The sequence below is a fragment of the Vombatus ursinus genome, unplaced genomic scaffold, assembly GCF_900497805.2.
Source record: "Vombatus ursinus unplaced genomic scaffold, bare-nosed wombat genome assembly UNPS02013023.1, whole genome shotgun sequence".
Classification (NCBI taxonomy): Eukaryota; Metazoa; Chordata; class Mammalia; order Diprotodontia; family Vombatidae; genus Vombatus; species Vombatus ursinus.
In genome coordinates, this window is record NW_020952801.1 from 9 (window position 1) to 11,398 (window position 11,390).

General features: G+C 45.2%; 1 protein-coding gene across 3 annotated transcripts; it reads left to right on the plus strand.

Moving 5' to 3' along the window:
- The first annotated feature begins 712 nt into the window (after nt 1-712).
- On the plus strand, nt 713-11,390 carry LOC114040379 (scavenger receptor class B member 1-like). Of its 3 annotated transcripts, none has more exons than XR_003568780.1 (3): nt 713-880; nt 6,794-6,934; nt 11,139-11,390. XR_003568780.1 is itself a non-coding variant. In XM_027858470.1 (2 exons), exons 1-2 carry the CDS (start codon nt 743-745, stop codon nt 11,259-11,261), a joined length of 261 nt encoding a protein of 86 aa, XP_027714271.1. In that variant the 5' UTR covers nt 714-742; the 3' UTR covers nt 11,262-11,390. The 3 variants fall into 3 exon arrangements, 1 of the variants encoding a protein (XP_027714271.1); XR_003568779.1 differs by having other exon boundaries at nt 714-880; nt 6,794-6,922; XM_027858470.1 differs by lacking the exon at nt 6,794-6,934 and having other exon boundaries at nt 714-880.

Genomic DNA, 11,390 nt, shown 5'->3' on the forward strand with positions numbered 1-11,390 from the left:
CACACACACACACACACACACACACACACACACACACACATTACATATAATATGTATTACTATGTGTATATGTATGCACATAGACATATTTACACACATGTCTGTATGTATATACACATAGACACATATTTTTGTCTTACAGCAGCATGTAAATAACCACATATACATAATATACTATATATATATTATATGTACATAAAATATATTCTATATAATTGGTTAATCCTCTGCATTTTTATGAAATTAAAAACATGATTCTGCTTCACTAGACTGCCCAAGGGGCCTATGATACAAAAAGGTTTATACTGTTTCATGGCTTTGTATTAAATTAACTCTCTGAGGCCCATCAGAATATATATATGTATTAATTATATGTAGATATAGAATATAAACATGTATTTATATATAATAAACATATATAATCAATATATAAATATATAATATTATATAGATTATTTCTAAATTGCATATGTGTGTGTGGGTGTGTGTGGTTGTTTGCGTGGGCATGCTGTTTCTGCCATTAGACCACAAGCTCCTTGAGGGACTGTTTTTGCCTTTCTTTGTATCCCTGGTGCTTAGCATGTGTGTCTGGAGCATGGTAGAGGCTTCCTCAGTGCTGGTGGACTGGATTTGTAAGGTGGAAAGCTTCCCGTCCTGTTGTATTCTCCGCCCCTGAGGGGTACGTGTTGGCTGTGCCCCATTGGCCCTCTCATTATCTCTTCTTGCTTTCTAGCGTGGTGCCATGGAAGGCCAGACCCTCAACGTGTTCTATAACAGACTGGTCTTGATACCCAAGCTGGCACAGTACTTTCAGTACGTCTTAAATGCCGTTGGCTGTCTTCTCATCATCATCACTCTCATCCTCATCATCAAGAATCAGGTTAGTGCCGGCCCAGCTTGCGCTTCTTCTGACCTTCTTGGCCTCTTGGCCAGCTTCCGCCCTGGAGAGAGGGGGAAGGAGCGACCTAGAGCCCATTCTCGGCTGGTCCTTCCCAGGCTCTGGCCAGGTCCCTTCTGCGGAGGAAAGCTGCTTAGGCTGGCGGGCTCATCCCCACGCCATTCGGGGAGCCTTCTCTCACTCTTTCTTTGGGGCAGGGACAGGATGAGAAACTGACTTTGCTGCTTCTACTTTCCATGGCTCTCTTTAAGACTCCCTGCCTTTCTTCCTTCTGCTCCTTGCCCTTCGAACTTCCGTCTTCTCTGGATATCTCAGAGGCATTCCTGGCAGCGACTTGAAATGGGTTTCGCATACGGACATCTGGGCTTAGTCTAGGACAGGGATTCTTGACCTGGGGCCTGTGAACTTATTTAAAAAAAAAAAACAACAGTTTGATAACTGTATTTCAATAGAGTTGGTTTCCTTTGGATTCCTGTGGATTTTATTTGATCTATTTAAAAGCAGGATTCTGAGGAGGGGTCCATAGGCTTCACCAGACTGCCAAAGGGGGTTCGGGACACAAAGAAAGTTAAGAACCCCTGGTCTGGGTAGGGTCTTAGCAAATGTCCAAGATGCTGTCATGTTTTTTCCCATACCTGAAGTGAGCCGCCACCCCCATGAGAATCTCTAAAGCAAGGCTTCTCATGCAGAAAATAGTTTCTTTTCAGAGTCATACAGGCTTCCTGGGGCCTTCACAAACCAGAGTAGACAGAACACACTAGACTAAAAATTCAATTTGATGTTTGCTCTGTGCTCTGCTTTCCATCAAGGTGTGTACTCCTGCCAGCCGTCGAGGCAGATTACACCTCTCAGGAATTAGGGGAAGGGCTGGAAAGGAGTTGACTTGGACATCCTCTCCCCCTTCCTGCATGGAAGCAAGCAAACCATTCAGCTAAAGAAAAGCTCAGGACAGTACAACCAAGTGGGTGAAGAATGGGGTGGGGGCTTGTGGGGCAGGGAGGGGAAAGGGAGGCTAGTCTGAATTAATGAAAGATCTAAGTGCAGAAAACTTCCAAATGTAAAATTATGGGACCTTACCGTGTTTATTGAAATACACTTTTCAAACATTTTCAATTATGCATCGTAACCAAAAATCAGTTCTGGTAGAATGTAAGCTCCCTGAGGGAAGGGATTGTTGGTGGCTAGTTTTTTTTTTTCCCATTGGTATCCTCCCCCATGTCCAACATAGTGCCTGACCAATAGTAGATACTTAAAAAATGTTTGTTGAATTGAATTACTAGGCAACATTTTATTCCATTGAATTAGTAGGTGCTCAATGAACAACAATAACAATTTACTTAAATAGGGCAGCTGGGTGGTTCAGTGGACAAAACGCTGGACCTAGAGTCGGGAAGAACTGAGTTCAAATCCAGACTCAGTCACTTCCTAGCTTGTGTGACCCTGGGCAAGTCACTTCACCCTGTTTGCCTCAGTTTCCTCGTCTGTAAAAAGAACTGGAGAAGGAAATGGCAAACCACTCCAGTATCTCTGCCAAGAAAACCCCAAATGGGGTCCTGAAGAGTCAGACATGACTGAAAAAAACTAGTGAACCACAGTAACAGCAGTTCAGTTCAACCCCTATCTATTGAGGACCTGCTAATTCAGTTGGATGAATAAAATGTTACCCAGTTATTCAATTCAAACATTTATTAAGTGACTGCTGTGTGCTGGCACTGGGGATGCCAAGACAAAGAAACAAAACCGTCCCTGCCCTCAAGAAGTTGACATTCTACTGGGAGGAAATAAGGCGATAAGTAGTTACAAAGCATCTAAAAAACAAATGAATAAGAAGAGGCCAGGCCTCAGAGTCAGGAAGACCTGAGTTCTAGTCTTCCTTCTTTCAGTTCAATTCAGTAAACATTTATTAAGCGCCTGCTGTGTGCCAGGTACTGTGCCAAGCGATGGCTACAAATAAGATAAAGACAGTTCTTGCCCTCAAGGAACTCACAGTCTAACAAGAGAAGATGACACATGAAAGGGAGCTGAAAGGGGTGGGGGCCCGGCGTGGGGGTGACAATGAGGACATCAGGGGCTAGCTTATTTGGTGGAGTTGAAACCAGAAAGAGCAGCAGATGCAGAGAGGAGGGGGCTGGAATTCCAATTTCTGCTTCTGTAAAGGAAGGCATTAGGAGGAGTCCTCCAACGCGTAACCCTGGATAGATCACTTAAAACTCTCAGGGCCTCAGTCAGATCTCTAAGGTTCTATGATACTGATCTATGTTAGGTAGGTGGCATTTCAGAATTTCCTTATACCGGTGAAATCACAGATCTCATTTTAAAAAAAAATCCTGACAATTGATGTAAAGTAATTTTCAGGAGGGGGCAGTATAGCAGCTAGGGGGTGGGTGGTACAGCAGGAATAGAGTGACTTTCCTTTAGTAAGAGGCAATGTGGTCTAACAGATAAACACTATGAGCATTAGCCCCAGCTCTGGTACTCAGCTCTGTGGGCTCGGGCCAATTCCTTTTTATCTGTAGGCCTCAGTTTCCCCCTTTGTAAGATGAGAGAATTGGACTAGAACCCTTCCATCACTAAGTCTCTTTATGGTAGGGCTCCTAGATAATCTATTTTTTTTCCCCATTCTCCTTGGCGTGGGGAAGTCATGACGAGTCATTTTGGAAGCCCGGGAAAGATGGGCCGATGCCCCCTTCTGAAAGATCTGGGAGTTCTTGAAAGAGCTCAGAGGTTGACTGGTACCTCATCTGGCCCAATACCCCATCTCACCTCAGGCTCTATGACGGAGAAATCTTTGTTTCAAGAATGAGTAAGCCTCCCTTCCTGGAGGGAGGGTGGGGTGGAGATGAGCTCCAAGGCACATTTTCTGGATCACTAGGAGTCTCTGCCTTTGTCTTATTCATTCTGGCCTCTGTGTTCCCCAGGCTGGGATAACTCTAAACCCCACTCCCACTGCCAAAAAACCAGGCTGAACACACCAGCAGATCTGAAACGTTAGGACAACTGAAACTTGTCTGTTACTTTGCTGAGCCCTTTTTTTTTGGGGGGGGGTAGCTTATTTGGGGCAAAAAAGCCCTCGCTGGGGTCTCAGCTATGTCCCCTGCCCAGAATACCAAAGTTATGGAACCAGTAATTCAGAGGAAGAATTCTTAGTATCTTACACTCTCGGTTGCTTTCTGCTTACTTTATTCAAAATGTTGTCTGCAACCCCAGACTCTATCTTTTAAAATTAAACCCAAGTGTAGACACTTCTCCATATCCCCTCCCCCCTTCTGAAAAAAAATTGGGATTCATTTTTTTTCCTGGGGAGGGCAGGCATGGGGAAAGGAACCTTCTTGTCTTTGGCTTAGTTTAAGCCCTAGGAAAGAAATGAATAATCCTCTTTCTAAATAGTCTGAATTCCTGGCTAGAATAACTGAAATGACTTGGTTAGTGTGAACTCACCAAGGTCTGCCTTCAGCACAGTCAACTTGCATGTGCCCAGTTTTTAAACCTGTACTCGGCTATAATCTGTTGTCTTCATTATCTCAGGTCCTTTAGAAATAGAGTAGATTTATTCTATTTCTTTTTTTTTTTTTAAATGGAGACAGTGTATTAGAATGTAAGGAGAGTTAGATTTGGAATCTGAGAGTGTGGGTTCAGATCCTCGCTCATCTATCTGTGAGACCTTGAGCAAGTCCCTTCCCTGACTCAGTTTCCCCATCTGTAAAATGTGAGGGTTGGACCAGAGGACCTCTATAGTCCCCCAGGGAGCAATAGCACTGTGTTGGGCTCTTCTGAACATACTGAGAAGCTATCCCAGGCTTAATTAGGTGCTTAATAAAGGTTTATTGATTGATTAATCGATAATAGCATACTAAATTCTGTCGAAGTTAACATTGTCCCAGTAACCAGCCCTCTCCTTTCTGTCTGGTCTTTGTCAGTGCCAATTCTTCCTATCTTTTTCTCTTCCTCAGAACCACGGTCAGAGGAGGAGGCTTTCTGTCTTGCTTGCTTGCTGGCTAATGCAATAATTGAAACTTCCTAAGTGATTAATATGGGTGAGCTAGTCCACAGTGCTCACAGACCCTTGTGTGACTAACCCCACCTCTTGTCAAGAGTCATATCGATGTTTCTAACTTCCAGGTTTATTTTTCATTCGGTCACCGAAGGGCCGCACTGACTCACCTTGTTCCTCATGGACACTTGTTGTCTTCTCGGTGCACCTGGGGCTGTGGGTCTACTTTGGCCAATGATTCAAAAGTGAAAATAAGCTGTATCTTGCCCTGTGCAGTTTCCAGCATGGCCCAGCCTAGCTGAAGATGTATCTTTTCCTGAACACCCACACTAGCATTTTTTTTTGTGAATGATGGTGGGGTATTCCAGGCCTTGGAAGTCCACATTGACATCCAAGCTCAGAAGCATTAACACGTATCTTGCCAAAATTGGGGGTGGGGGGCAGCCTACCAATCTGTGGATTGTTGTCTGTCGGTCCATTTTTCCCCAGAAAGAATTCATCTTCCTATGATGAGCTAACGTCACAAAGTGCTTGATGTCTGGGCCACCAGTAGACCTATTAACTAACTCTGCCCACGGCTGTGTTCCGCGGAAATGTCTGATCACAGCTCTTAATTTGATTCCTTTCTAACATGCTGTTGGAAGCAAGATGATTAAGGTGTATCTTGGCCTTGCTGGAGCAACATTGGCCCAGTACATACGAATGCAAACGCCATACAACTTGAGACACCCCCACAGTTCAAGCCATTCTTAAAAAGTCACCCGTCCCATTTCATTTTATTCTATAAATTAAATTTTTTTTAAAGGCAATTAGGGTTAAGTGACTTGCCCAGGGTCACGTAGCTAGTGAGTGTCAAGTATTTGGTCTGAGGTTGGATTTGAATTCAGGTCCTTCTGACTTCAGGACGAGTGCTCTATTCACTACTCCACTTAGCTGCCCCAATTAAATTTTTTTAAAAAGTCACAAAAACACAAGCAACTACAAAAAAAGTCACCCATTCCCCAATGAGACCATTCCTAATGCAAGTGAATTCCCTTATACTCAGCTGTTCTGGGAGGAATCACACTAGAAATGGAGGGGTTTTTAGTGCCCTAGCATTGGAAGGGACCTTGGACAGCCTTCCGGTTCAACAGACATCCCCTCCCCCCACAGCCTCTTCAACAAGCCCAGCTTCTGCTTGAAAACCTCAAGAAAGGGGAAGCCTGCCCGTTCTACTTGGAGGCAGTACCAGTGGTAGAGTACTTTTCCTGACATGGAGCCTAAAATTGTCCCCTTATCAACTCCTAGATCTCCCCTCTGGGGCCAAAGGGAACAGCCTTAGTTCTCTTTCACATAACAGCCCTTCAGATAATTGAAAGAACCAGCACAACCTCCTTTCCATGAGACAGCCCTTCAGATACTTGAAGACAGCAATCCTGTCCCTCCACCCCCAAACCCCAAATCTTCTCCGGGCTAGAGATACCCAGTTCCTTCGTCCAATCCATAGAATGTGGACTTAAGGCACTTTGTCATCCTAGAACCTTTACCATTTACCCTTCACATTACATCCAGAGCCTGTACCCCAGTTTTAGTCCTTAGAGGGATCCTTTAAGACTGGCTTGAACTATGGTGGAATCATTTCTGATTATTGATTTCCATTCGTAAGAGAGATGGGGGGTGAGGTGCGGAAGATGAATCAGTTTTTGAATACGCCTTTGAAACAAATGAACTATGAAACCAATTTTTAAAAATCCCACCCCCAAATATAATACAAAAAGTCACCTTAATCAGTCAGCTGGCTTGAGCATTAACCTTCACATGGGGCTAATCGAGATTAAAAAGAAAATTAAGAATCATATTTAAAAAAACAAAACAAAACTGTTCATTCCCAACTGGAACTATAAATTAGCTTGGTTATCTTCTAGGGAACATTCTTTTTATTTTGGAGTAGTAATAAAAAGGTCTCAAAGAATTCAGAGGCCATTCAGTCCTATTCAGAATCCCTGATGACCCCTGCTCCTAATGGGACAGTGCTGCAGGAAGCCCGACTATAGGTGGGTAACCAGGTAAAATGACGTTTGTACACTGAGCATTTCACACACCATGGATCTTAGTGAAAATAATGATGATAATCATATTATAATTATATAAATTAATTTACATAACACTTTAAACCTCGTGAAAGGCTTTGCAAATATTGTCTCCTTTGATCCTCACAACAACTTTGAGAGGTGTAGGTGGTGTAATTCTCTCCATTTTACAGATGGGGAAACTGAGGCAGAGGTGGAAAGTGACTTATTCAGGGTTATGCAGCTAGGAAGTGCCTGAGGGAAAATTTGAACTGTCTTACTGACTCCAGGTCTCTCGCTCTATCTGCTTCGCCACCTAGCGATCTCTGGTCATCTCCAGCTTCCACTCCTTTTGGAGCACCTGGAGACTTTAAACATACGTCTGTTACTTTTAACAGACCAGCTGTTAAAATAGCCATTCTGGTGGCAAGGGGTATAGATGGAAAGAGTTTTGGCTTTGGAGTGAGAAGGATCTAAGTTCAGATCCAACACTTCCTATACCTGTGTGACTTTTTCAAGGTCATCCAGCTAGTGAGTAGACAAAGGCAAGATTTGAACCTAGGGCTTCTGACTCCAACCCCAGTGCTCTTTCTGCTGTCCCATACTTCCTCTATTTTTTTTTAAATGAAGTATCCGCTGAGAGTGCAACAGGTCTCAAAGTTGGGGAGGGGTGCAGAAATGATGATGTTGTTTGAGGTTTAATAGGAATCAAAGCTCTCATTTCTGTAGTTTTTTTTTTTTTAAGGTTTTCAAAGCACTTCCCATATATTATCATACTCTCATGACCACCCTGGGAGGTTGGGCGTGGAATTGTTACTATGCCCATTTTACAGAAGAGGCCACCGAGGCAAAGTGACTTTTGATTTCCCAGTTTGGGCTAACTTTAAAGCAGCAGACTTTTTTTTTTTTGTTTGTTTTTTCTCCCTCTGAATGTTTGTTCCTTGGTGTCCGAGACTGTTTACAAGCCACGGAGGCCAGGCCTATCTTTTGGCTTATGATTTAAAAGAATTTTTAAAAAAAATCTAAAGAGAGAGCAGGTACAGGTTTCTGAAATAAATAGCAGGCCCACTGATTAAGGATGAGATGAATGCTGTTGATCTTGACTCAGTGCTTTGGCAGGGGCCTCCCCTCTCCTGCCCCCACAAATTTGCTTAAATTACTTGGCAGGGACTAGAAGGTGAAAATGAAGTCATCAGGTTCTCATCTATGAAAGTGCCTTATTTAAATTGTATGTGGGAGGTGGGGAATGCGGCTGAGTTATAACCCACAGGCTGGGCTAAAGCTCCCTCTGTACCAGCCCCATGAAACAGAAGGCTTTCTTTTCCCCAGCTTATTCCACGTTGGGGGAAGTCATCTCCCTGGGGCCCCTCTGGCTTTAGACTTTGGGATTTGCATGGCACTACCTCTCTGTGTGCATGCTTTGGCTGGCACTGGCCCTCGAGAGGAGTGCAGAGGGGAAAGCTAGAGCCTGATGCCCATCTCCACCAACCCTGATTTGGCCTCCTAAGAGCCTGGTGGGTTCTCTGCTTAGCAGCCTCCTCCCTGGCCTAAGACAGATTCTGCCTCCGGTTTCTGAGGATGGAGAGAGAGGGGGGTGGAGGAGAAGGGCAGCAGAGAATTCTTTGTTCTTCTCCCCCCACCCCACTCCAGGTTAGCGATTAATCATTTTCTCTGTGACTTCCCGGGAGCTCCCTCCATAAACCCTAACCGTAGGATCATTGCCTTAGAAGGTAATGGGGTTTCCCCTCCAAGGGGTGGGGTTTTTAGGCTAAAATTGAGAGACAGAGAAGAGGGTGCTGCAGTATGATGGAGTGGCCAGAGTTCAGGATGTGGACTTGAGCTGAGTTCAAATTCTGCCTCTGAGACTAACTTCTCTGGGTCTTGGAAATCTGTATCTGGAAAACAAGTTGGGTGGGCTAGCATGCCTTTAATTCTTATTAGCATAATTATCCTGGCAGATTGAGAGCTAGAATGTTAGAAGTCATGGGGTCCCTAGATGTGGGAGAGACTGGCTCTGGGCTCCTAAGCCTGAATATTCCCTGTATACAGGAAGAGGGCCAGCTCCTCCTCCCTGCCCCACCCCCACCCCCAAAAAGGGGAGGCTCCACAGAGGTTTCTGGGGGGGCCTCCTGGGAGCCTTTCAGGCATCAACTGTAAGAGAAGCCAGCCAGGTGCTGGCATATTTTTAGACTTGTGGGCCTGGGGGACGAGGGGAGGAGGGAGGGAGGGAGAGAGGGGAGGGGGGATTATTAGTGGCATCAGCTTAATTTAGTTTATTGAAGTCTACTCTCATGGGACTCAGAGCAGGCTTGCAGAGGGATTATTCAAATGTTTGTTTCTCCCTGCTGATGAGCAGGCATACTGGTTGGCCCTGCTTTCTACAAATATTAATTACCCTTTCTCTCCCTAGGCCTCCACCCCCAGCCCCAAATATGTGTTTGTTTATTGATTCAAGAGGCAGCATGCCTCCCCCTCCCCCCAACCATTGCTGAACTTGGCCAATGGGAGTACATGTGAATGGGGAGGGGGTTGACTATGCATTCCATGATGCTGAGTCTCCTGATACCCTTTGGCATCAGAGCCCTGGGTGTTCTGGGCATGAGGGCTTGAAGGCTCATTCCAGGGGCTTTAATTAACTTGCTTTCCCCTTGGCCAGATCTCTGATATACACTGAAAGGAGCTCAGGACCCACAGGGTTGAGGTGTAGGTCCCCAAGGGGTTAACCAGCTATGGTGGAGAGGGATCACACAAGATAAAGGGTGACATTTCTTGTACTATGATTATGCATTTTAGGACATCTCTTCAGCAGTGTCCAAACACCATCGCTAGATTTTCCCCCTGCCCACTAAACTCTGACGCCCTAAATAAAGCAGGAAGGATTTGTGATTCTGCCTTAAAATGTGTATGTTAGGGGGTGTGGCCACCTTAAATTTTGATAAAGACACATCCCCCCTCCTCCTTCACCTTGTGTGCTTGGCTATTACACACTCGATTTATTTCCTTTGCCTAATTTGGGAGGCACTTTCCCAAATTGGACCTTCCTGTGTATTAAGCTGTAGTGAGCCAGCCTTCCCTTACCCCCCTCCTCTTTCTGGATGGGGTCAACACCTGACCTTTCAGGGCTGAACATGGACCAGGATCTCTTGGGTACCAGTAGTATGATGGAATCCAAAATTTTCCTGATGGAAACATTCTCAGAATGGGGGGGGGAGGTGGGGGGGTGGGAATCTTCAGTTCAAACATGCATTAATTGTAAGAATTAATCACATGCATTATTTAGTGGCACCTCAAACCAGGGGTGAGCTGGGTGTAAGTGGGATTGTTAAATTTTCAGTGTGAGCACTTACACCTCAAAAATCCCCAAACATCGAAATTCAGGCCTTGTTTACTGGTTTTGTTGATTGTCTAGTCTTCAGAAAGAGTCAATAAATACCGATTACACATAAAAGCGCATGATGGGTTTGGGAGAGCTGGTTGTTAAACATTTACCATCATACCTCTGCCAGGATTTCTTAGGTTTCTGTTTCTCATTCACCTGAGAGGTATTCAGAGAGGAGAGCTAAGAGAGAGGTTCAGGGGGATGAGCATCTGCCAGACTGGCAAGGGATCTGAGCAGAAGGAAAATACCAGCTAGATAGAGACAGATACCTCTGGGTTTAGGAAGATGAGGCAGGAATCAGGTGAATGCTCCTTTTATTGAGGCAAGGTGAGGCAGGATAGTGCAGAAAGAGTCCTGGCTTTCGAATGGGGAGGCGGGGTCCCCATCCCATCTCTGCCACTAGACTGATGAAGAAACCTCAGGGAGATGGATTTCACTCATTTCCCCATCTGTAAAATAAGAGATCTATACAAAGTCAATCAATCAACACACACTTATTAGGCACTTGGTGTATACTAGGGAATGGGGACAAAAAGAAAGGCAAAAAATAGTCTCTGCTCTCCATGAACTTACTGTCCATTCTCATGGGGGAGACAGTATGTAATTGAATAGGCATGCTAGAGATAATTACAGTTCTGATTCTCTGGGTCACTCCAGAAAATAAACCATCCCCAAGGGGAGGTATGTGGGCCTTAGAACCCCCCAGAGGGAGGTGGGCTCCCTGTCAGGTGGAGTCATGCCAAGGTGGTAATGGGAAGGGGGCAGAGGGTGGTAGGGATGTGCCAGTGGAAAAGAAGTAACCCAGTCCATTCTCATCCACAGAGGACACCCAGTGCTGCTCTCCACGAAGGGCTGGGCCCCCAGTCAGACCAGCTCCCCAGCTCCCAGACTCCCCTCCTCCAGGACGACCCCCAGGATGGACAGCCTGCCAGCAGCAAGTCCTGAGTGACCTCCCATACCTGGCTGTGGCAGCCGTGTGCCCGCGATGTCACCTTTTTATATGTACAGCCATGGACACACGTTTAGTGTGTGTGTGTGTGTGTGTGTGTGTGTGAGTGTGAGAGAGAGACAGAG

Bases quoted from the DNA above. Each gene is read 5' to 3' on its own strand.
- LOC114040379 (XM_027858470.1), top strand. From the start codon at position 743: ATGGAAGGCCAGACCCTCAACGTGTTCTATAACAGACTGGTCTTGATA. The intron at 881-11,138 runs GTTAGTGCCGGC...TCTCATCCACAG, and splicing joins TCCTCATCATCAAGAATCAG to AGGACACCCAGTGCTGCTCT.